Source organism: Phalangium opilio, unplaced genomic scaffold (genome assembly GCF_054372755.1).
Source record: "Phalangium opilio isolate 3A_F unplaced genomic scaffold, DU_Popi_V2 ptg000056l_1, whole genome shotgun sequence".
NCBI classification, from domain to species: domain Eukaryota; kingdom Metazoa; phylum Arthropoda; class Arachnida; order Opiliones; family Phalangiidae; genus Phalangium; species Phalangium opilio.
Genome location: NW_028324175.1, coordinates 6,960,885 through 6,985,121, shown reverse-complemented (window position 1 = coordinate 6,985,121; position 24,237 = coordinate 6,960,885). Strand labels below are relative to the sequence as shown.

The window sequence follows — 24,237 nt, the reverse complement described above, 5'->3', positions numbered from 1 at the left end:
GTCTGCTAAGCTAAAAAAGTGAATAATTAAAATATTTCAGATAATGCCTGGACTACTTTACTAATTTGTAGTTGAAAACGCCGAGTTCCTAATATTCAAGAATTAAAAATCCTCAGCAGTCCTGTGGACCCCTTTCGATTTAATTTTCAAACTGATCATTTGCCCTGCACCACGGCCTTATTTCCCATGCTGGTTATTTCCATCCCTGCATTTATGAAGTTAGAAAATTTGTTGACCAATAAGATTCGCGAAAGCCACGCGCATTCGGAGGCGGTTGAATATAAAAACGCCTAACCGGTCGTGATTCAGTTTAGTTATCGATTTGACTTTTGAAGTATACTACAAAAATATTTTTGCCGAATATTTAACTAATAAAGTTTAATTATGGCGTCATCAAATCGAAGATCTGTTTTGGGTGCTCCGCATGAACTTAATAGCGAGGAGAAGGACGACAGCAATATTGTCTTGGTAATAGAAAGGTAAATGAGCCCGTTTTTGTTATTATTAACCGAATAAAATACCCCTTCATTAAAAATTACTAAATTTGATAGGTTTTAATCCAAAATACTGCTGCCTTTACCAAATGATTGCTTGTTTATTGCCACCTGTTATGCCCAATATTGCTATTTTAGTTTCTTTCTACAACCCTCGACCCTCGTTTTAGCCAGTAGCGTAAATCGTTCTTATTTATCACTAGCTGAGTTGCCCGCCCTACGGGCGGGCTGCCTCAGCTAGTTGCTACTAAAAAGTGAAACTAATTAACAATGAATGCTTTTATCGGAAAACATGTATAAAGAAAATACTCGACTTGGCGAGTATTTGATATTTTCAAACAATAGTTAACAGTTGTAAAGCAATCACAATATTTCTTTATAAACCACGTTCTTGGTAAAAATATTACATTTGCTTTTAAGAAGAGCACCTTGGTAATCCGAATTTTGAACTTTAACCTTAATGTTTTTATTAGAAGTAACGCGAGAAAACGCTACATATAGTTGTCCATGGGAAAAAACAGGTTCTGGTAGATATACACCAACGTGGTCTAGTGTTTGGCCTTGGGCTTTGTTAATAGTTATTGCATACGCAACTCGAACCGGGAACTGCCTCCTCTTTAAAATAAAGGGCATGTTCCATAGCTAATGGGACATCATCACTGTCTTGACTTGTTTCTGCCCTAGCGTACCTTTCTTTACGCGTCGCGTTTTGCTGAGCCTTTTTTCTAATGCGTTTTTGTAGCATAGCTAATGGGACATTATCATCAATATCTTCACTTGTTTCTGCCAAATACAAATCACTATCTTCAATTGTTTCTTTCATAATGCTTAAACTTGCCCTCTCTCACCACACTGATAACCGTGTTGAAGTTTAATATGAAAGAAAGGTGTGAAAACGCGTTCAGAAAGCGCGATGAGAGGACAAAGGTTTCCTTTCTGTAGGAAAATTTTAGAAGTTTTGGGTGGGTGTAAAGTCAACGTGGAGAGTCAACGTGGAGAGGCAGAGAAAAAACGAATAAAATCGCGAGGGAGAAAAACGCGTGAGGAAACGTTCAGAAAACTCGTTCATTGTGCCCTCGCGTAGGGCGCGCGGAGAGGAAGAGAGAAAACGACCCCCAATATCTTGCCCCCAAAAGCCTCAACGTGGAGAGTCAGAGAGAAAACGAATAAAATCGCGAGGGAGAAAAACGCGTCTGTAAAGGGTTTTCATTTAAAGTTAATTAAAAAGTTAATGGAGTTACGGGTGTAAATCGAAATCAGCGATTCACAGGGAAAGGTGTTCTTTCCGGACGAAAATGTTCGAAACCGTCCCTCGATCGTAACGCTGTGAAAAGAACGTGTTAAAACGCGTTCAGAAAGGAAAAACGTGAAAAAACGCGTCTGTAAAGGGTTTTCATTTAATGTTAATTAAAAGGTTAATTGAGGTACGGGTGTAAATCGAAATGCGCGATTGAGACGGAAAGGCATTCTTTCCGGAGAATAATTTTCGAAACTGTCACGCGATCCTAACGCTGTGAAAAGAAGGTGTGAAAACGCGTTCTGAAAGGCGCGATGAGACGACGACGACGACGACGACGACGACTGGCTTTTTATTATGTAGATATTTAACGTAACCCCTTTGACCATTGTCGGATATGCGAGGTGGAAATTTATTATAACAGCTATAGTTTTAGCTTGTAAAGCTAGGTGTTTCTTTAATTTGGGAATGGGTTTGTGATCACTTGAATGTGCATGCAGTGAAATCATTTCTAAGAGAGTCAGCAACGTAATTCCCGTAATTCTAACTGATAGTACTTAATAATGGACGTTAGTTATTGAGTTAATTATGTTTAAGACAATAGGGACTTGGCAATTCGGACTTAACTCCGCCCCCAGCGCCATTATGGTATGTTTTTTTAACAGAATGAAAGCTACATAAGCCCCTCCTCCTGGTATGTTTTTTTAACAGAATGAAAGCTACATAAGCCCCTCCTCCTGGTATGTTTTTTAGCACTAGTGGAAGGTAGCGTGACGTTGCATGACGTAGTACTGCCAAGTCCCTATTGTTTAGTCTCTGATGATTGATCTCGCAAACATTTCTGAAGTATCCCGTTTTCTTTTTCGTAGTTTCAATCTGGTCGAAAAGGTCGCCGTAATGCTAGCCAAATCCCAAAAAACATTAAGCGACACATGGACCAAGATTGGCCTATCCGAAAAAGACCAATTGGACAGACTTCAAAACCTCTACAATTATCACGAGGACCTGCAACAACAAATGGTGAAAGAGGAGGAAGATCTGTACCATCGAATAGAAGCCATCGTTAACGACTTAAAAACAGAGTACGTCGATCTCTGCCAACAACTTAAAGTGGACCAGGAGCTCGATGTTAATGGCATGGGACACATGGGACTCCTACAACAGGAGTTCCATCTGAAAGGAAGAGTCGAAACTCTTATCAAGAGCAAGGACGAACGCTTGGAGCGGCTTGCCACTTTGCTGGAGGAGGAACGAGAACTCTGCCAGTTACTCAGCATGCCTCCAATTGACATTGGAACAGCCAGGGCTGGGGACGAAGACGTTGATGAAGCCAATGTTCCATCCGAAGAACAGCTGAATGAAATAAAGCAACATATCCTGATGTTGCAAGACGAAAAGGTAAAAACATTTTTATGAACTCCGTTGATTAGTTCCATACTTTCTACAAGAATGTCTGAAGCAGCACGCCATCTAGTATTTAATTATACATTAACATTTTTATAATATACTAGCTGTTACCCGCGGCGTCGCTCGCGTATAATAAGAACTTCCATCAAAATGATACTAAGAATGGGCAGATTTTACTGATTCGACTAATACTTTTGTAGCACCCTAGGAGCGAAGGCACTCGGCGTTGCCCGTCAGCCCGTCGGAACATTTTTTATTACTTTTCACGTGGACATTATTCCATAAATAAGGGTTTTTAAATTTCTGGCCGCCATTTTAAAAGATGGCAACAAATCGAGCCCAAAAGAGCATTCAGCCCGTCTATAGGTTAAAGGAAAGCAGTGAACTAAATATTTGCGAAATCGGTTGAAACGCGCGGACTTTGTTGCATAGAGAAGATTTTTTACATTTCTGGGCACCATTTTTTAAGATGGCGGCGGATTGGGGGAAAACTTTCTTAGTACTCGCCTACTACTTATGAGTAACGTTCCTGCAAATTTCCAGCCTTCTAGGGCAAGCGGTTTGGAATGGGCGTTGATTATCAGTCAGTCAGTCAGTCAGGACTTTTATTTATATATAGATGTAGATTTTATCAGTTGTTTTTTAAAACTGTAGTCATCTCGATTAGTAATTCTAGTTTAATCAATTATAGTACTCTTATTGATACTCGATTCATATGAGTACTCACCCATGATAATTAAAAAAAATAATAACTTGTCGTAAGGTTCCAAATATCTGCTATTTGTCCTCATGTATGCACCCTAATAAATTTAACAATAACATCTTGTCTTATTTTTCGTTAGAGGCCAAAGGAAAGTCTTCCCAGTCCAGTGTTTTAGGTGTATAGAGTGCTGTCAGTTGTGACGTCAGATCCAAGGTTAAACGTCACGAGTCTGCCTTTAGCAATGGGCGGCCATGACAGTTACTGTTTTTTCTTTATGGGAAAACATCATGGGTGACGTCACACCGGCGCTTCTGACAGCACTCTATAGAACTATCTCAGAAGGCTTAGTGGGACATAACGTCACCCATGCTATTTGCCCATAAAACCACAGAAGTACCAAACAAGGCCGCCCACTGTCAAAGCTAAACCCGTGATGTTTTACCTAGGCACTAACGTCACAACTGAGATAGCTCTATTGAGTTAAGTTAGTCTAAGCATGTCGCGTCTGTGGTTTAGTTTAAACAATTGTAACTAGATGGCTCCCATAGTCGAGGAGAGGAAATGACTGCTTGTCAAGCTTAGCAATGGCTAGTTTTAGCTCCGCCCTCGACATTAACGAGTTCTGATTTATATTGGGAGATATTTTAATATTCCTAATACGAAAAGTAATAATTAGTAAAATTAGTCTTCATTTTCTCGTTTTAAAGCAAAGCGCGGGTCACGTGGTGCCCCAAGAAGTTGACTTTCCTTACGAACTCCAGTTTAGGCTTGGCGAAGGCAGGAAGCATTTGTGGGCGGGGTTTATAAATCCCGCTCACTAGCCTTCGCCTAGCTAAACCCGAAGCTCGGAAGAAAAGTCATCTTGGGCTTTGCTTTAAGCCCAACCAATTGATGTTCTTCATTACTATTGGTCGAAATTACATGAAAGTTATGTTAATTAATAATTTGATAATATTCTGACCATAGGAAAGACGGATGGCAAAATTCGACCAAACTCGTACCGAAATCGTAAGGCTCGTTGAAGACCTGGAGCTTACTCCCGAAACCAGCTTTCATAAAGCCATCATCTCGCTCGATGACAACATCCCGAATATATTGTCGGAAAAATGCATGACTGATGCTAAAAATTGGTTGCTCGAAGTAAGATATCCTATATTTTGAACCTGTCCCATATTATCCTATATTTTTGACTTCGTCGAAGTTTTCGTATAGTTAAGCATCAAATTTTTCAAAATTTAGCTCTTTTTATTGAGATCACTTTTGACTAAGTTCCCCTGAATTTAAGTAAAATGCAATTTTTTTTTTTTTTTTTTAGATTTATCTGCATAATTTAAACCAAATATTATAATACACGAATATTTTTAATCCTATATTTTCATATAAAAACTTTTTCTCCTATAAAATCCTATAATCACTGGAAAAAATTCCTTTGCAGTCCATCTAGTTCCTATTTAGTCTGCATTACTAAGCCTTTGACAGCGCCTCACCTGGCGTCGCTTTACCTCGAATCTATAACCTACCTCGCTCACTTTATGACAAGCTCCAGTTTGTAAACAGTGACAAACTTACGGAACATATCTTATTCTTATAGACTTACAATATTATTTACTCTTAGTTGCTAACCCTTTGCTTAAAAATACTTCTTAATTTATTCGTAACTTGAGTAACTTTGATTTCTGCAAATTTTAGCTTCGAAAACTTAAAAGCGCCAATGATGCCGTCTTAAAGGCCTTGCATAGACAACTGGGACAGTTATGGGATGGCTTAGAAATCAGCTTGTTGGACCGGGAGGAGTTTTGGTTAACTTGCATTAATCACGGCCAACCCACGATTGAAATGGTTCAACGAGAAATCGTTAAATACCAAGAAATTAGAAAACAAAATGTGGGGAAATTCATTGATCGTCTAAGAGTCGAACTCGTTGCATTATGGGATAAGTGTTTTATCGGCACTGAAGAAAGGGAAAATTTTGTTTCCTTCAAAGAAGGTAAAAACTGACAAATAATTTGCTTTTGACAAATATAGAGGTGTGCGAATACCACTTTTTGGGTATCACAGACCAGTTACCAAATAGTAAAATAGGCAAAAATTTTCCTTATCAAATACCGAATCGAATAGTTAGGCCTTGGTAAATTTTTACTAATCGGTGAATCGCGAATAGTTAAGCCTAGTATTCGCGTATAGTTAACCATACCATTCTCGAATACCGAATTGAATACCAAAAATTTACCTTATCAAATACAGAATTTAATAGTTTTTTCCAAATCGAATACCGAATAGTTAGGCCTTAGTAAGTTTTTACTACCCGATTAATTGCGAATAGTTAAGCCTAGTATTTGCGTGTAGTAAAACCATAATATTCACGAATAGTTAATACTAGGTGACCAATTAAGAGTCATTTAAAATACGTTTCTTCATTGGTCGCCGAATATTTCTTAAAATTTTCCAAGGCACTTGCTGGTAGTTTTTGATGGGAGATATATAAAATTGGGACGATATCTTTTGATATAAGGTGGGTCTATGTAGCGAGAGTTGCAGTGTCAGGGCGGCAAGGCAAAATATTTATGGTAGTCAAACTTTAACCGAATAGTTAGATCGATATTCGTATCGAACAGTGGAAATGAGCTTATCGAACACCGGATTGAAATACTCTATTGAAACGGTTAACCGCACGCCTCTATTTTAAAGGGATTCTTCTTCAAATTTTAAGACCAATTTTAGTAATGAAAAATTAAGACGATATCTCTGAATGATTAAGAAATCTGTGCTTATTATGATTTTAATTTCATTTGGAGATATTCTCCTAAATTATGGAAATTGATCTTATAGTATAGTATCAGAGAGTATAGACTACCGTATACCGATGAGATCCTCGGTATACGGTGGTCCTGTGAGGAGGAGGGGGTTTATTACCTCCCACTATTCGTTCTTCTCTCTAGGCGGTGATGCGCCGGAGGGTAGGGGGGGGGGCATTGCTAGGGGGGATGAAATTGATGACGTCACGTGAGATTGTTGGCGGTAAATTTGATTTGTAACGCCCCCCTAGTTGTGGCGGGAGATTTAGTTGATTATTAAGGTGATGGCGCGAAATTTGAATTTATATTTTAGTGTATTGATCTGACGTGACTTGGCGATGGTAAAGGTATGTAGTGCCCATAGTGGTATTGTAGGATATTGTATACATTTAGTGGATGATTTATATAGGTTCAGTAGACCCTTTCTACACCATCCTGTAAGGCTATTCTCTGTATGATTTTAAGGTCTCCATTTATGCTTATGTTATATCGTTTTAATTGAGATATGGTTTACATTGCAAAAGGTACAAACGAAACTACGATGATGTTCTAGGTTTACGCAAATATTGTATTGGTTATTAAGTTACAAGGTTAGAACAATAGTACATTTTAATACCATAAACGGGGTATTACGGCAGTTTTTGCACAGTTTGGTAGCAGATCAACAAGAATAATTACCTATAATTAGTTAAAATGAAGCAGTACTACTAAAGCATCATAAAATGCTGATCCTAACATTTCAGCGTAAAGTATACACGAATATAGCTTGACTGTTTCATATATTTTCTATTTAGCACACATTTTAAGTGATATTTTTACGAAAAAAGTATTACATATTACGTAAGGTGCATCGGAGGAAACACGGGATTTCTTACTAGCCCTGTCCACCATAATTTCTCTCCAGAGTTCGGAATTGAAATGACTCTCTATAGTTTACAAAATCCCCTTTCAGGGGCACCCTCCAAATGTAGGTTATATGACATTAAGGGGGAGGAGGAGGTCGAACTTGATACATAACAAAAGAATTTATCCCAATCTGTTTTTATTTATACTCAAACACGTTCAAACGTATCTTAATGGGCTTTGGGGGGGGGGGGCATGGCAGTGCCCTTTGATTCCTTGCATTGTTATCAATGTAATTTATTTTTCTTTAAGTGGACCACCCACAGGTTTTATGACATTAAAAGGTAGTGAACCTTTATCCTCATCTATTTTTTATTTATACGTAAACATGTCTAGGTATGGGCTTTGGGGGGAGGGTCGAACTAATGGAATTTATTTTTAGAGTGATTTATGGCTCACACAAATGTGTTATGTCCAAGTTTATGTCCTTGGGGGGGGGCGGTGACACATCCTACCACGTAACATTTAATTGATTCCAGGTGTTTGCCCCGTGGGCATTATTAGGACAAGTCTCAACATGTTTAAGATGTTTCCGTTGCGTTAACAGAAAGGCAACAAGTATCATTAGACCGAAGCATTGACCTAAACGTTCTATATTTATCAAAATTATCGGCCGTGTAATCAAAACTTTGTTGAAAACGTAAAACGGTACGGGAGGTTGTTACACACTCCCCATCCCCATTGTATGTTGTGAGTTGTTATGAAGTCAAGTACACAAAGGTTGTCAAGAATACGCAAGATCTTGGAGATGAACCCCCTAAAAGCTATTTTTTGTACTATTTATTTTATTGATCTTGGGAATGCTGGAATTCCTTTATCTTTGGTTTCAGAACTTTGACATAATGATACTCGACTCTATTTAGTCAGGGGTTTTTATACTAAATTTCTTACAAAGCTATTACGAAATATTTATTGTCCTTAACTATTGCAATGTTAGACTGTAAACGTATTCTTATGTCAAAGTTCTGAAACCAAAGATAAAGGAATTCCAGCATTCCCAAGATCAATAAAATAAATAGTACAAAAAATAGCTTTTAGGGGGTTCATCTCCAAGATCTTGCGTATTCTTGACAACCTTTGTGTACTTGACTTCATAACAACTCACAACATACAATGGGGATGGGGAGTGTGTAACAACCTCCCGTACCTAATGGTAACGGACCCTTCAGCGTGTAAGAGTGAGTTACTTTTACAATCATTTTATTATGTCCTCAAGATATTTATTGATCCCCTTCATCCCTTGGGTTGAGTATGCACCGTTAAGGTATGTATCCCAAACTCTTAATCGGTGTTAAATTAAAAGTTTTTTTTGTGAAACATAAGAGTAATTTTGATAAATTTAGCTAAAATTTATCAAAACGTTTTTAGCAATTTGAAATGTTTTTCAAATGACGCTTTTAGTTTCGGTTAAATGTATGCTAAACAACTGATTTCGTTTCGGCGGTCTATTCGTTTTTACATGTATTCCTATGGGATTTTAGGAAATTCAAATGATCAATTTCGTTTCGAAAAAATGTAACGTTGTTGATCAAAAACGTTTCGATTGTTTTTTAATTCTAACACGAAATGCGTTGTGAATGATGCTTCTTTCATTACCGTTTTACGTTTTCAACAAAGTTTTGATTACACGGCCGATAATTTTGATAAATATAGAACGTTTAAGTCAATGCTTCGGTCTAATGATACTTGTTGCCTTTCTGTTAACGCAACGGAAACATCTTAAACATGTTGAGACTTGTCCTAATAATGCCCACGGGGCAAACACCTGGAATCAATTAAATGTTACGTGGTAGGATGTGTCACCGCCCCCCCCCCAAGGACATAAACTTGGACATAACACATTTGTGTGAGCCATAAATCACTCTAAAAATAAATTCCATTAGTTCGACCCTCCCCCCAAAGCCCATACCTAGACATGTTTACGTATAAATAAAAAATAGATGAGGATAAAGGTTCACTACCTTTTAATGTCATAAAACCTGTGGGTGGTCCACTTAAAGAAAAATAAATTACATTGATAACAATGCAAGGAATCAAAGGGCACTGCCATGCCCCCCCCAAAGCCCATTAAGATACGTTTGAACGTGTTTGAGTATAAATAAAAACAGATTGGGATAAATTCTTTTGTTATGTATCAAGTTCGACCTCCTCCTCCCCCTTAATGTCATATAACCTACATTTGGAGGGTGCCCCTGAAAGGGGATTTTGTAAACTATAGAGAGTCATTTCAATTCCGAACTCTGGAGAGAAATTATGGTGGACAGGGCTAGTAAGAAATCCCGTGTTTCCTCCGATGCACCTTACGTAATATGTAATACTTTTTTCGTAAAAATATCACTTAAAATGTGTGCTAAATAGAAAATATATGAAACAGTCAAGCTATATTCGTGTATACTTTACGCTGAAATGTTAGGATCAGCATTTTATGATGCTTTAGTAGTACTGCTTCATTTTAACTAATTATAGGTAATTATTCTTGTTGATCTGCTACCAAACTGTGCAAAAACTGCCGTAATACCCCGTTTATGGTATTAAAATGTACTATTGTTCTAACCTTGTAACTTAATAACCAATACAATATTTGCGTAAACCTAGAACATCATCGTAGTTTCGTTTTTACCTTTTGCAATGTAAACCATATCTCAATTAAAACGATATAACATAAGCATAAATGGAGACCTTAAAATCATACAGAGAATAGCCTTACAGGATGGTGTAGAAAGGGTCTACTGAACCTATATAAATCATCCACTAAATGTATACAATATCCTACAATACCACTATGGGCACTACATACCTTTACCATCGCCAAGTCACGTCAGATCAATACACTAAAATATAAATTCAAATTTCGCGCCATCACCTTAATAATCAACTAAATCTCCCGCCACAACTAGGGGGCGTTACAAATCAAATTTACCGCCAACAATCTCACGTGACGTCATCAATTTCATCCCCCCTAGCAATGCCCCCCCTACCCTCCGGCGCATCACCGCCTAGAGAGAAGAACGAATAGTGGGAGGTAATAAACCCCCTCCTCCTCACAGGACCACCGTATACCGAGGATCTCATCGGTATACGGTAGTCTATACTCTCTAGTATCAAACCTAAGACCATTAAACACAGATGGAATGGAGATACGGGGCGTTGTTCTTTTAGGGCTGCGGCTCTCTAGCGCCACACCGCGACCAATATTGAAACTTCTTTGACTCAAAGCATAGCAAAGGCTTATGAGTCGAATTAAGTTTCGGGCCTCTCCCGCTAGGGGCGATGCCATTAGAAGAACGGGGGTTTTAGCTTATTTTTCCAGTCTATCTATGCTTAATGGTCTTAGATCAAACTAAGTACGATGGAATATACTTAAAACAATTTATTTTATTTTCAGAAACTTTCACCGAAGATCTGTTAGAGCTCCATGAACGCGAAGTTTCAAAATGGACTCAAATGTATGAAGATAATAAAGGCATTTATGAAAAGATTGTTGAAAGAAATTCTCTGTGGGAGCAAAAGAAAACCTACGAGGTAATATCCATTTTATAATTTCACTTTGGTTGGCGGCTATTGCGATTTTAATTTCCATAACTATATCATTATAGATTAAGGGAACTGATCCAAGCCGTTTTCAAAACCGTGGCGGAAATCTATTGCAGGAAGAGAAAGCTCGAAAGCGTCTGGAGCGTGAAATTCCAAAGGTAGATTTATACCTTATCAAGTTTCCTTTCAGTTTGTCTAACACTTTAAAGGAAAGCGCTTCTCCATGATCACCCCCAGCATTCTGGCTAATCTTCTGGACACGAATTTTACCTTGCCAAAGGCAAGAACCAATCGGACCTAATGCACTAGTTCCCATTGGTTCCTGCCTTTGACTTGACTAGCCTTTAGCAATCTCAGCCACTGTGTAGTAGAAAGACAATCTTTTAGGGGCACCAACAGAGCCGCGCTTTCCTTCAAAGGAAAATTTCAGGTAACGGTACATTATACTTTAAAGAATGGCATTTTTAAAAAAAAAAATGTTAAAAATAAAATAAGCGATCTCTTATGATAACTAGCATTTAATTATTCTTAAAAATTATCAAGGACTACTGCGCCATCCGCCATTGATTTAGTAGCGTCTGTTAAATCGAACCACTCACCCCTAGGGCATTGGTAGAATTCTCACAGGCTGAGAGAGATAAGGGGTAAAAGGTTCGATTTAGCAGACGCCACTAAACCAAAGGCAGATGGCGCAGTAGTCCTTGATTACTTTTAAGACTAATTAAATACAAATTACTTTGCAAGAAGAGATCATTTATTCATTTTTAGTTTTGCGCTCTTTAGAGCTGGAAAACTATTGTTCTGTCCCCTTGCGGCTGGGCGCCTATTCCCCTTTCTTCCCCAGTTTTTGGTGTTACCAATTTGTCCGCGCAAAACTGTAATGTGGCCGAGGCCATCTTGTTTTAATATTTAATTCCTTTCATATTTAGAAAACTGCCATTCTTTCAAGGTATAATGTAACGTTACCTGAACTTTTCCTTTTAAGGCTCTATTTATTTCCACTCTACACTTAGCCCTAATTACTGTTAATTGTTCCAAAAATTCGTAACTATGTTAAATACTAGTCACTCGCAATCAATCTAATGTGAAATATGTTTCTAGTTGGATTTAAAAATCGAATTCATGATTGCTGAATGGGAAAGAAATCAAGAGAACGCGGGAACCCTTTTGATCAATGGCAAAAAATATCAAGATTACATCGCGGCTGAAAGTCAAAATTTGAAAAACGAATTGGAAAATATCAAGAGAATGCGGGTAAATAGAAGCCGTAATCCAAAAAAGCGCTGAAAAAGAAATTAAAAATTATAAACCCCAAATATTACACTTAAGCCTTAAATAAGTATTTTTACTAAATACTAAATAACATTAATAAAAATACTTATTGGGGCTTTTAAGTGTACGTTTTTATTTATTGGTTTATTTATTTATTTGTTCATTTATTTATTTATATATTCATTTTATTTTTAAATTATTTTAATAGTTACTAAATAATTATTTAACAAGTGATATTCTTAGTTTAAAGATACTTTTATTTCTGGCAATGTTTACTTCATTATAAAATAAAATTCGTAACATAAGTTTATAAGATATTTTCCATAAGTATGACACTACCCATACTTTGTAATGCTACTGAGAGAGACTTACAGCTCGAGCTAGTTAATGACCGACAAGCGAGAATTGATTAACTCGGTTAATTTTGCAGACTTCAATCTTATTATTATTTAGTCTGCATTACTAAGCCTTTGATAGCAGCGCCATACCAGGCGTCGCTTTATCCTTAATCTATGACCTACCTCAATCACTTCATGCATGGATTAACTAACGCTAGGGATTGTTCACTAACCGTGTTTCCCATGTAGTACTGTCGCCAACTAAATGTTCCGAATTATTCCTTGATTCCCTTCTTCATTCCCCCAATTTATTGGACCAAAGCGGATGTAGATGTAGCGCCAACTCTAGGCAAAATAAGTAGTTTTTGCCCAATTTAGGCAGGATTTCAATTTTGACGTCATGGAACACGTGATATTTGGTCCAATTTTCTTATAGCTTCCTGTTAATGATAGTAGCTGCTGCTAGGGGGCGTTTGGAATATGCATGCTTTATCTTTTGGGGGGAACGAACTATCCCTAGTGTTAGTTAATCCCGGCTTCATGACAAGCTCCAGTTCCTAAGTTACCAGACTTTACAAACTTATGGAATATATCTTATGAATTAACTTATGGTGATACTAACTCTCTAAGGTTAATTCTTTGCAACAGGAAACTGAAGATGGAGGGAAAAAACTGGTAACCCCAATGAAACGCAAAGCACCACCGACTTCTGATAAAAATACACCAGCCAGCGCTGTCAAAACACCGCGTTTACAACCAAAAGGTGTTATACCATCGGTTAATTCTAGTGCTCCGCCTTCTCCCGCCATTGTTTTGTTTCCCGGTGTAAGCGCTACGGCCGTTCAAAGTTCGCCACGGAAACTTCTACTTAAATCCTCTCCACGAAAATACGCCAATTCGCCGGTAAATTATTTTATTTTTCTTTTATCTCTGGTAGTTGGTTAAGATTCACTTAATTTCCTTTTAGTTTCCTTCGAAATGATAACTTTAGAAACGTATTGCGCAAAATCAATGTATGATTGCTAAACCTCGCACGATTTATGCGAAATTCAAGAAAATCAACTTTCGTTGAATATGCCCAGGTCTTCTATAACGTATATGGACTTTCAGGTATTTACTGCTATTTTTACATTTAGCATTAAAAATTGAACATTAATAAATTAATTAATTAAACATAATTAAAAACATTAGCTATAGTTAAGCCTAGTATTCGCTTATAGTTCGGCCTAGTGTTCGCTTATAGTTCGGCCTAGTGTTCGCGAATAGTTCGGCCTAGTGTTCGCGAATAGTTCGGCCTAGTGTTCGCGAATAGTTCGGCCTAGTGTTCGCGAATAGTTCGGCCTAGTGTTCGCGAATATTTCGGCCTAGTGTTCGCGAATATTTCGGACTAGTATTCGCGAATAGTTCGGCCTAGTATTCGCGAATAGTTCGGCCTAGTATTCGCGAATAGTTCGGCCTAGTATTCGCGAATAGTTCGGCCTAGTATTCGCGAATAGTTCGGCCTAGTATTCGCTTACAGTTCGGCCTAGTATTCGCGAATAGTTCGGCCTAGTATTCGCGAATAGTTCGGCCTAGTATTCGCGAATAGTTCGGCCTAGTATTCGCGAATAGTTCGGCCTAGTATTCGCGAATAGTTCGGCCTAGTATTCGCGAATAGTTCGGCCTAGTATTCGCGAATAGTTCGGCCTAGTATTCGCGAATAGTTCGGCCTAGTATTCGCGAATAGTTCGGCTTAGTATTCGCGAATAGTTCGGCCTAGTATTCGCGAATAGTTCGGCCTAGTATTCGCGAATAGTTCGGCCTAGTATTCGCGAATAGTTCGGCCTAGTATTCGCGAATAGTTCGGCCTAGTATTCGCGAATAGTTCGGCCTAGTATTCGCGAATAGTTCGGCCTAGTATTCGCGAATAGTTCGGACTAGTATTCGCGAATAGTTCGGCCTAGTATTCGCGAATAGTTCGGCCTAGTATTCGCGAATAGTTCGGCCTAGTATTCGCGAATAGTTCGGCCTAGTATTCGCGAATAGTTCGGCCTAGTATTCGCGAATAGTTCGGCTTAGTATTCGCGAATAGTTCGGCTTAGTATTCGCGAATAGTTCGGCCTAGTATTCGCGAATAGTTCGGCCTAGTATTCGCGAATAGTTCGGCCTAGTATTCGCGAATAGTTCGGCCTAGTATTCGCGAATAGTTCGGCCTAGTATTCGCGAATAGTTCGGCTTAGTATTCGCGAATAGTTCGGCCTAGTATTCGCGAATAGTTCGGCCTAGTATTCGCGAATAGTTCGGCCTAGTATTCGCGAATAGTTCGGCCTAGTATTCGCGAATAGTTCGGCCTAGTATTCGCGAATAGTTCGGCCTAGTATTCGCGAATAGTTCGGTCTAGTATTCGCGAATAGTTCGGCCTAGTATTCGCGAATAGTTCGGCCTAGTATTCGCGAATAGTTCGGCCTAGTATTCGCGAATAGTTCGGACTAGTATTCGCGAATAGTTCGGACTAGTATTCGCGAATAGTTCGGGCTAGTATTCGCGAACACTTAATATTAACTAAGGAGAAAAACATTTAGAAGCTCCTATATTTCAAAATACCCCTCCTCATTGTTCGCTGAGCATTTCTTTCGTTACCTATGCTTGTTTCCTGCAATATGTCGTTATTCGAGAAAAAAAATAAAGAAATATTGCTAATATGGTGTGTTACCACGAACTTTGTTGTGACGTCACATGCTCTTATCTCTTACCAAAAATAAATAGGGGAAAGTGTCGGACTCTCTCCTTCGTCTGTGACATGCATTTGGAGGGGTGAATGCATACTCGCGAAATCTGTTTCATCCCCCTCGCCTATTCATCATGTACCTAAGATAATTTGTGATATTGCGCGTGAAGAAATAGTGCGGTTTTATTTTACATTAGTTGCTTTTGACTGAGGCTAACCGTGACCACAATTTAATTTGATGATGTACATGATTGTATTAATTTAGTTTGCTAATATTGATGTTATTTACTAATATTAAAACCATTTAGCTTATAATGACAACCCAGGGCCTAAGTTCGAACGAAATTCTGAAGGATTTTACCCATGAGTTTTTTGAAATAAAAGATGATTTGCGGCATTTTCAATTTATTTTCGGCGTGCTAACGTTTTAAACAAATTTTAACCTCGTTCAAACGCGAAAATAACACTAAAGAAAATAGAACAGAGCGCTGAGGTCCGAGGTTGTGACTCTTCCTTGAGATACGCCTATGCCAAATTGTCCCGTTTGGTGGCGTTCAAATTTGAATGGTTAAACACCTCTCGCGCGCTTGAGCGTCTCGAAATGCATGTCAAGCTAAGGCAAAGCAAAGAGGGTAGAAAGAGGGGAGTAGAAGCTAGCGGCTTTGGCAAGGCATTTTGGGTGTTCTCGCTTTTCCTTTTTATTTATTTGTTATATTTTCCTCCTAATATCCGGTTCACCGTATTTTAACCAATAAGAGGGTAGAGAAAGATGCGCGGGCACACCGGAAGCTTAGAGGTAAACTTTCAAAGCGAGAACACTCCAGCCAAGCCTTCTACTCCCCCTCTTTCTACCCTCTTTGGGCAAAGACAGGAAAATATGGCAGTCCGACACTTTCCCCTATTTATTTTTGCTCTTACCTTATTTTCAGGCGACCATATTGGCAGTCGCGAGACGTCGTCAGCTTGGGTAATACAAATTCGGGACCCAATATTGACGTCACAGTTTTTCACCTCTAGCTTCGTGGTAGCACACTATAACTGTTGTTCTTTTAATTTTCTTATTTTTTTGCTTTGAAGCCACGGAGAAAGGTCTAAAAATGTAGAAACTAAATTTACCGTATTGCCAGGTTTCATTAGCAGCGTTCAGCTTGGTGTACCATAAAGGCGCCTTAGGTTACCGGTTCCGTATAAAAATTAAAATCCGACACTGAACCGAGAACTCGGTAGTGGTTGCTGAACGCACTTACACTTTTCAAACTTTGTCAAGAAAACAAGTAAGCGAATTCAGTTTTGTACTTATTGTCATGGAATATGATTTTAAATGGAAAATTTATTAACGAATAGGATTTTATTTTGCGCTTAAATACTTTTTAGTAGCATTAAAGCACTAACAGCTTATATTTTCACTTTGAAATATTTTTATAACGTCTTTTTCAAAATATAGAACTTAAGCCTCGGTTAATGAGAGCTGCTTTCTTTGAATCTTTCAAGTTTCAAGGCTGCAGCTAAGGCTTAAGGGAAGTAAAAATAGGGCGGGTTCGCTACTTCGCTGGGGGGAAAAAATTATTAAAAGTACGGTACAGACCCGTAATTAAGATAACCAGGGTTTCAAGAAACTAAGTTCGATTAATTCAAGAAATTAATGTTTAAAGATTATTCCAATGCACCTCTTTTCTTCAGTCTGTTTTTCAGTCCCTTGGATATTTTTTACTATTAAAATAAGCTTCCATTAATGTGAAAATAGTCCTTGAGTAAAACATAGGTTAGTACCATAATAATAAATGTCTTTATTTCAAAATCTAGTTTCCAATATGCATCGCCAATTTACGTTTACCTAAAATACAACGGTAAGAGTTCAACTCTTTTATGGGGATGAAGCTAATCGCGCAAGAGGCCGCCGAGGTGCTAATAGGGCCATAGGGCGACCCGCCCGAGGCCGTGGGGCGGCGATCGGTCGACGACCTGGAAGGCCCTGGGCCGATAGCTCCACCTGAAAGGCCCTGGGCCGATAGCTCCACCTGAAAGGCCCTGGGCCGATCCCTCCACCTGGAAGGCGACCTGGTAGGCCCAGAGGCCGTGGTATTGGAAGGCCCCGAGGCCGTGGTATCGGGCGTGGTATCATACCACCCCGAGGCCGTGGTATCGGCCGTGCTAGAGGATGTCGGTACGGCCAATCTGTACAATGGAACGGAAGACGAGTCCGTGGTATAAAAATTCATTTATTGCTTAAAGGTTAAAATTTACAATTATATTATACAATTCCGATTAAAGGGGGATCGTTGGAGGCTGCGCAATCTCAAGGCGATGAAATTGAAGGAGAACGAGCTCCAAATTAAAGTAATATTTCCAAATAGAGTGGTAAGACCGAAGTACAATGGTTGTGTTTATGGGGAATTTTTCAGTCATAAATGTTCTTTGACATTTTGCCATCCAGGTCAGAATAAAAGTCGTTGACGGATGACCCCTTAAATAAATGAATAAATAGGCGTAAATAAATACAGTGGCAAAACTTTCATAGAACATTTTCCACTCACGCACATAGCCCACTGTACTTTGGTTCTACCACCCTTTGGATGGGAGGGGGAAGAAATACTGTAAGTTTCTTAGCGAGTTATCGTGATTGATAACTATGGGCTTAAGGGTTTGTGCCCATCTCGTGTGTTAAATAACTTTATATTCATCTATGTACAGGGTGTTTTTGAAAAGTCTGGCCAAATTTAGGTAGCGTGTTCTTGGAGTCACTCCGAGTGAAAAATTCCAAAGAACCATGTACCTCAATTACGCCATTTCAGAGTTATGAGCTTTCAAAAGTAGCCCAAAAATCAACAAAATTGTGAAACTTGTCATATGGCTTGCTCATCTTGTTTTCGATTAAACGCTCAATTGCATAAGCCAACCGAAAGAAATGAGAGACTAAAGGTTTGGAAACAGAAGGGGGCGATTGTGTGTAGAAGTGTGCTGTCGCTAAGAAACATGTTTACATTTCATTAACACAGGTTGTTTTAATGGTCATTAACACAGGTACTTTTAATTTTGGGGTTACTTTGAAAGCTCATAACTCGGAAATGGCGTAATTTAGGTACATGGTTCTTTGGAATTTTTCACTCGGAGTGACTCCAAGAACACGCTTCCTAAATTTGGCCAGACTTTTCTAAAACGCCCTGTATATCTCTCGATGCCATAACATGGTGTGTTATCATCTGCAATAACTAGCTAAAAAGTTACAGAATTTCCCGCAGGTCATGATTCTAATTTTAAATCATTTCCTTACAGGAGCGCCATTTAGATTTGATCATTTTAATTGTTCTTTATCTTAAATATTTATTTAATTTATATGCAATTTTTTTTTCAATAATAAATTTCTTTTTTTTTTTTGCAAATATTATAAATTGTTTTTAAATATAAAATCTCTCTTATTATCAAAATGTGTCAGACCTTTTCATTCACCCTTTACTTAAACCTTCATGACTTAAAAGGAAACACCCAAACTTTCAACATCACATCTACAAGAAGTCTGGGAATGTCAAAAGGGATATTTTTTCAGGATATTATTGAGCTATAAACAAGTCAACTCTTCATTTGAACCGTTATCTTTTAAACACAAATTTATCGCGCAATTTTGCATTTTTCGTAAACCCAAGAACTGTTGTTTCCCACTAAAATCAAATTGCCTCGCTAAAATTTTTCAAATTTCGAGGTATTTTTTGGAGTTCAATAACAAAACTCAATGCATATTCCAGGGATTCAATGATACGCGGCAGTCTAATACGCGCACCATGAAACAACCATGAGTCTTCAGCCTCTCTAAACTCCGTCAAGGTCATTTTCCAGGTAATTTCACATCTCTAAGGAATGCATACAGCCTCATATCCGTCATTAATTTCTATGAGTGATTTGTGGGCTGGGCTTGAACACTTCCCGTCACGATTAACTAACTGTCATTTCAATGGTCGATGCAACAGCTAGGCAGCGAGATGGATTATTCGCATCATAAATTTCGTCATACATAATGATGAGTCTAGCTATTCCCACAAAATCTCCCTTTTGATGACGTTGCTGACGGAGACGGCGAAAAATACGTTAATCCTTTTTACCTCTGTCGCTATGACCCGTCTCTTATTTCATGTCCCCCCCCCTAGGGAAGGGGGTCGTGGACTTTGACGTGCGCCCAATACACCCTGTTCTCTATTCCTGCTTTGAGCGTCGAAAGTTTTGCACGCGCATCCTTCATCCATGGTACTCATTTTGATAAAGACAAAGGACACGGTGGCATAACTTACTTTCCCGGTGAGTCGGTGACTGATATAATTGATCTTCAATCATAATAAACAATCCGAAATTTCACCATACAATTTATTTAAAAACTAAGACCTACAAAGAAGTTTTCTTTCTTTCAAAGCGTTAGTTCTCCGTTTATCTCAAGTTGTAGTGGCCAAAAGAGCCCCATGAAAGTAAATTAGCCAAATTGTTTAAAGGTGGCAATAAACAAGCCTATTTGGAAAAGGTAGCAAAACTTTACAGTTCAAACCTATCCAATTTAGTTGAATTTAGTAATATTTTGTAAAAGCGGTTAATGTTTTCCGTTGATAATAACAAAATCATGGTGATACTATGGGACTAACTAACGCTTAGAAATTCATTTTATCCCTAACCTGGATACATAATTTATTTAAGAACTAAGTATTTAACACTTTAAAGGTTGTACCGTTGTTTTTAAAATAATCATAAATATGGTGAGACCTAAGAAGATCTGTGTGTGTAGTGGTTGTAGAAGTGACAATCGCCAAGCGCAGAAACAGTACATGAAAGATGTAGAGTTTATCGCCTTTTCACAACCTAAGTGTAATTATGAAATTTGGACAGAATTGATAGGTTGGAAAGAATACCCAGTCTCAATTGGAAATATATATATATATATATGACTGCTTTTAAGGCTCTTTGCTAACCCCCCCTTCCCCTTTTAAAAATTGAATCACTTTTCCGGTTCGCATCAAATTCTCGCTAGGGTGCGTTGTCACCAAACATTTCTCAGATATTCAGGCTTGCGTTAGTTAGTTCCATGGTTTCAGAGAAAAGACTGGTGGCGCCCCTACACGCGGCGAAGGTAATCTAAAACTACGTTATCAAAAATCCAGAAATTGCAACTTGGATTTCCCGCGCTTTATTTAATAACTCCTTCGCTCGTCAACAGAAGGCGCCACCCCATCACATACGCCAAGGAGAAGAAGCGAAAAATCCCTCACAAAAACGTTCAAGCGCCGCCTTCCCCAATAGTTTAGGCTTAAATAGTATGTTATAATGTCTATGGTTTTGGAGCGTTTTCATAAAATCAATCAAGCGAGAAGTTATGGAAACAAGTTAGATCATTTATTGTTTGGAAAAATAAAACCAATATTAATTTTTACAAAAGTTTAAAATTTAATTAAAAATGGAACTGTAAATTTAAGGCCTTCCTGAACTGGCCTATAACTAGGTTCTTGGAGGAAAGCGTGGGCCCATGTTTGAAATAACTCAAAAATTTTGGCTTTAGGAATTTTAATTTAAAATCTAATTTAAAATTTTGGCTTTAAGAGTTTTAATTTAAAATCTAATTTAAAATTTTGGCTTTAAGAGTTTTAATTTAAAATCTAATTTAAAATTTTGGCTTTAAGAGTTTTAATTTAAAATCTAATTTAAAATTTTGGCTTTAAGAGTTTTAATTTAAAATCTAATTTAAAATTTTGGCTTTAAGAGTTTTAATTTAAAATTTAATTTGAAATTTTGGCTTTAAGAGTTTTAATTTAAAATCTAATTTAACATTTTGGCTTTAAGAGTTTTAATTTAAAATCTAATTTAACATTTTGGCTTTAAGAGTTTTAATTTAAAATCTAATTTAACATTTTGGCTTTAAGAGTTTTAATTTAAAATTCAATTTAAAATCTAATTTAAAATCTAATCTAAAATCTAATCTAAAATCTAAATTTAAAATCTAAATTTAAAATCTAAATTTAAAATCTAAATTTAAAATCTAAATTTAAAATCTAAATTTAAAATCTAAATTTAAAATCTAAATTTAAAATCTAAATTTAAAATCTAAATTTAAAATCTAAATTTAAAATCTAAATTTAAAATCTAAATTTAAAATCTAAATTTAAAATCTAAATTTAAAATCTAAATTTAAAATCTAAATTTAAAATCTAAATTTAAAATCTAAATTTAAAATCTAAATTTAAAATCTAAATTTAAAATCTAAATTTAAAATCTAAATTTAAAATCTAAATTTAAAATCTAAATTTAAAATCTAAATTTAAAATCTAAATTTAAAATCTAAATTTAAAATCTAAATTTAAAATCTAAATTTAAAATCTAAATTTAAAATCTAAATTTAAAATCTAAATTTAAAATCTAAATTTAAAATCTAAATTTAAAATCTAAATTTAAAATCTAAATTTAAAATCTAAATTTAAAATCTAAATTTAAAATCTAAATTTAAAATCTAAATTTAAAATCTAAATTTAAAATCTAAATTTAAAATCTAAATTTAAAATCTAAATTTAAAATCTAAATTTAAAATCTAAATTTAAAATCTAAATTTAAAATCTAAATTTAAAATCTAAATTTAAAATCTAAATTTAAAATCTAAATTTAAAATCTAAATTTAAAATCTAAATTTAAAATCTAAATTTAAAATCTAAATTTAAAATCTAAATTTAAAATCTAAATTTAAAATCTAAATTTAAAATCTAAATTTAAAATCTAAATTTAAAATCTAAATTTAAAATCTAAATTTAAAATCTAAATTTAAAATCTAAATTTAAAATCTAATTTAAAATCTAAATTTAAAATCTAATTTAAAATCTAATTTAAAATCGTTCCGTGCATTCCGTTGAACACAGAGTTGACCACGTCTTTGCGCAACTCGTTATAAACGTCCAAATTGCTTTCCACGTCGGAGAAGACGCGATCTGACAGAGTTTTATTGTCAAAAACGAGTCCCTCCCTCGCTTACCATCCAAGCCACGCTTACCAAAAACATACTGCGTCCTGGGAATGAGGCAATCGTTGGAATCCAGTTGATAAATCTTATTGCGCGGATTTACTTTCCAATCAACGGAAACGTTGCTGTTTTCTCCCTACGCAAACTTTAATAGTTAATGGGGGGTTCCACGATCTAACTAGGTCGGACTGTTAGGAGTTGACGCTTAAAACATGAATGGCTGAATGCGCGACTCTCATTTGATTAGAAAGAAACTAAAATAACAAAATTGGGAGCTTTCAGTTGGAGGAGGAGCAGAGTCTCGTGACAAAATTTACGCTGCCATATTGGTGGGTTTAAAGCGAGAACGAAGCTGAGACCACCCAATATGGCTACCAGAACAGCGGTAAGACTTGGGAGTGTGTGACGTACTACCAACGCCTACGTTATCAGGGTAAAAACGGCTAAATTTTAGCTCGCACATTCAAAATACAGTTTTATCAATAAATATCATTTATTCAAGGTTAATTATAGGATAATTTGTTAAAGTTATGATGCGTAAATTAATTAAAATTTAAAATATATATTTTCCATGTTTTTCTATATTTTACCCTTCATATTATAGGTTAGGTTAGGTTGGGTTATGTTATATTTTTAGATATATCGTGGCTAGGAAGAAGGAACTGGTGGGGTTTTTATGGCTATGAAAATATCAATTAAAATAGTTTCCGCGACTTAAATGTAATTAATTATCATATAATTAACATCAAGAAATTAATTGGAAAAACTGTATTTTGATTAGTGGTCTGAGATAAAACTTGAAAATAACAAAAACAGGCGCGCATTTAGCAGCACATCATAAAACCTTTCTGAATTTAGCACGCGTTGTATTGAAGACGAAGAACACTAACTTACCTTTCTATTATCAAGACAGGATTGCGGTCGTCCTTCTACCAAGGCTTCTACTCGCTATTAAACTCATGCAGAGGCTGCAGCAGAGCACCCAAAATAAATCTTCGCTTTGACGACGCCATAATTAAACTTAACTTTATTAATTAAATATTCGGCAAAAATATTTTTATAGTAAATTTCACACGTCAAATCGATAACTAAACTCTATCACGACCGGTTTGCCGTTTTTATATTCAATCGCCTCCGAATGCGCGTGGCTTTCGCGAATCTTATTGGTCAACAAATTTTCAATCTTTATAAATGCAGGGATGGAAATAACCTGCGTGGGAAATAAGGCCGTGGTGCAGGGCAAATGATTAATGATCAGTGGCCAATGTCCCGTGTATTGTGCTTATTTCCGGTCCGGAAGCTGCGTGATCGAGTGGACCGTGCCGGTGTACAGTCTGTCTGCTTCTATCATTTTTCCTTGAAGGAGAGAGACTACCTTATCCCTGATTTTTCTGTTTTCATTTTCTCTCTTTTTTGGCAGTCTGAGTCTGAGCACGTGGTCCGAGTCTGCCGTCTGCATCTGTCAGTGACAGTCACCAGCGCAACTTCATTTTTCAGCGAATTATCGTTTGACATTTTTGATTATTACTTCTTTTTTGCGTGTGTATTTATTAATTTTCAGACACAATTTTAGTAGCCATCGGTTTCTTTAAAAATTTAAATCAAGAATAAAATCTTGATCAGATTTTTCAAAAATTTTTACACTAAGCCTTGGACTTCTTGAAGTTCTTTAAACTTAGTTCTAGTTGCAGTTTGTACGCCAGTGTTTCCGACTTTGAAAACATGGCAGTTAAAGGCGCTACCCTTCATGGATTCTATACGGAGATTTTGGATTTTGTTGGCTGCAAACGTCATAAAGTAAAAACCAGATTGAATTTTTGAAATTAAATAACTTGTTTTGCGAAACTGAACTCAATCTCATAGCGCTTTTA

The 24,237-nt window shown here is 36.8% G+C and overlaps 4 protein-coding genes across 7 annotated transcripts in view; 3 read left to right on the top strand and 1 right to left on the bottom strand.

Annotated features, from left to right (window-relative positions):
• The first annotated feature begins 280 nt into the window (after positions 1-280).
• On the top strand, positions 281-11,979 carry LOC149668324 (protein regulator of cytokinesis 1-like). The gene is made up of 7 exons (XM_089841272.1): positions 281-479; positions 2,601-3,129; positions 4,808-4,981; positions 5,531-5,828; positions 10,925-11,061; positions 11,136-11,231; positions 11,857-11,979. The coding sequence occupies exons 1-7, from the start codon at positions 385-387 to the stop codon at positions 11,977-11,979; spliced, it is 1,452 nt and encodes a 483-aa protein (XP_089697398.1). The 5' UTR covers positions 281-384.
• Positions 11,980-12,194: 215 nt separating this feature from the next.
• LOC149668322 (uncharacterized) lies at positions 12,195-18,815 on the top strand. Of its 2 annotated transcripts, XR_016368070.1 has the most exons (7): positions 12,195-12,327; positions 13,332-13,586; positions 13,675-13,793; positions 16,518-16,664; positions 17,194-17,595; positions 17,662-17,727; positions 18,664-18,815. XR_016368070.1 is itself a non-coding variant. In XM_089841232.1 (3 exons), exons 1-3 carry the CDS (start codon positions 12,196-12,198, stop codon positions 13,663-13,665), a joined length of 402 nt encoding a protein of 133 aa, XP_089697358.1. In that variant the 5' UTR covers position 12,195; the 3' UTR covers positions 13,666-13,940. The 2 variants fall into 2 exon arrangements, 1 of the variants encoding a protein (XP_089697358.1); XM_089841232.1 differs by lacking the exons at positions 16,518-16,664; positions 17,194-17,595; positions 17,662-17,727; positions 18,664-18,815 and having other exon boundaries at positions 13,651-13,940.
• On the bottom strand, positions 16,658-17,675 carry LOC149668323 (uncharacterized). The gene is made up of 2 exons (XM_089841233.1): positions 17,161-17,675; positions 16,658-17,100 (listed from the first exon to the last, which is right to left on the bottom strand). Exon 1 carries the CDS (start codon positions 17,607-17,609, stop codon positions 17,190-17,192), a length of 420 nt encoding a protein of 139 aa, XP_089697359.1. The 5' UTR covers positions 17,610-17,675; the 3' UTR covers positions 16,658-17,100; positions 17,161-17,189.
• A 4,354-nt stretch (positions 18,816-23,169) lies between the features above and the next one.
• The window catches only part of LOC149668321 (uncharacterized), a 32,283-nt gene continuing 31,215 nt past the window's right edge, over positions 23,170-24,237 (top strand). The window contains exons 1-2 of one of the 3 annotated variants that reach the window (XM_089841227.1): positions 23,170-23,872; positions 24,052-24,163. In XM_089841227.1, coding sequence (XP_089697353.1) covers positions 23,610-23,872; positions 24,052-24,163 — 375 coding nt within the window. In that variant the 5' untranslated portion in view covers positions 23,170-23,609. Of the gene's footprint in view, positions 24,164-24,237 lie in introns of all 3 variants that reach the window. The other 2 variants (XM_089841226.1, XM_089841228.1) reach the window with 2 other exon arrangements.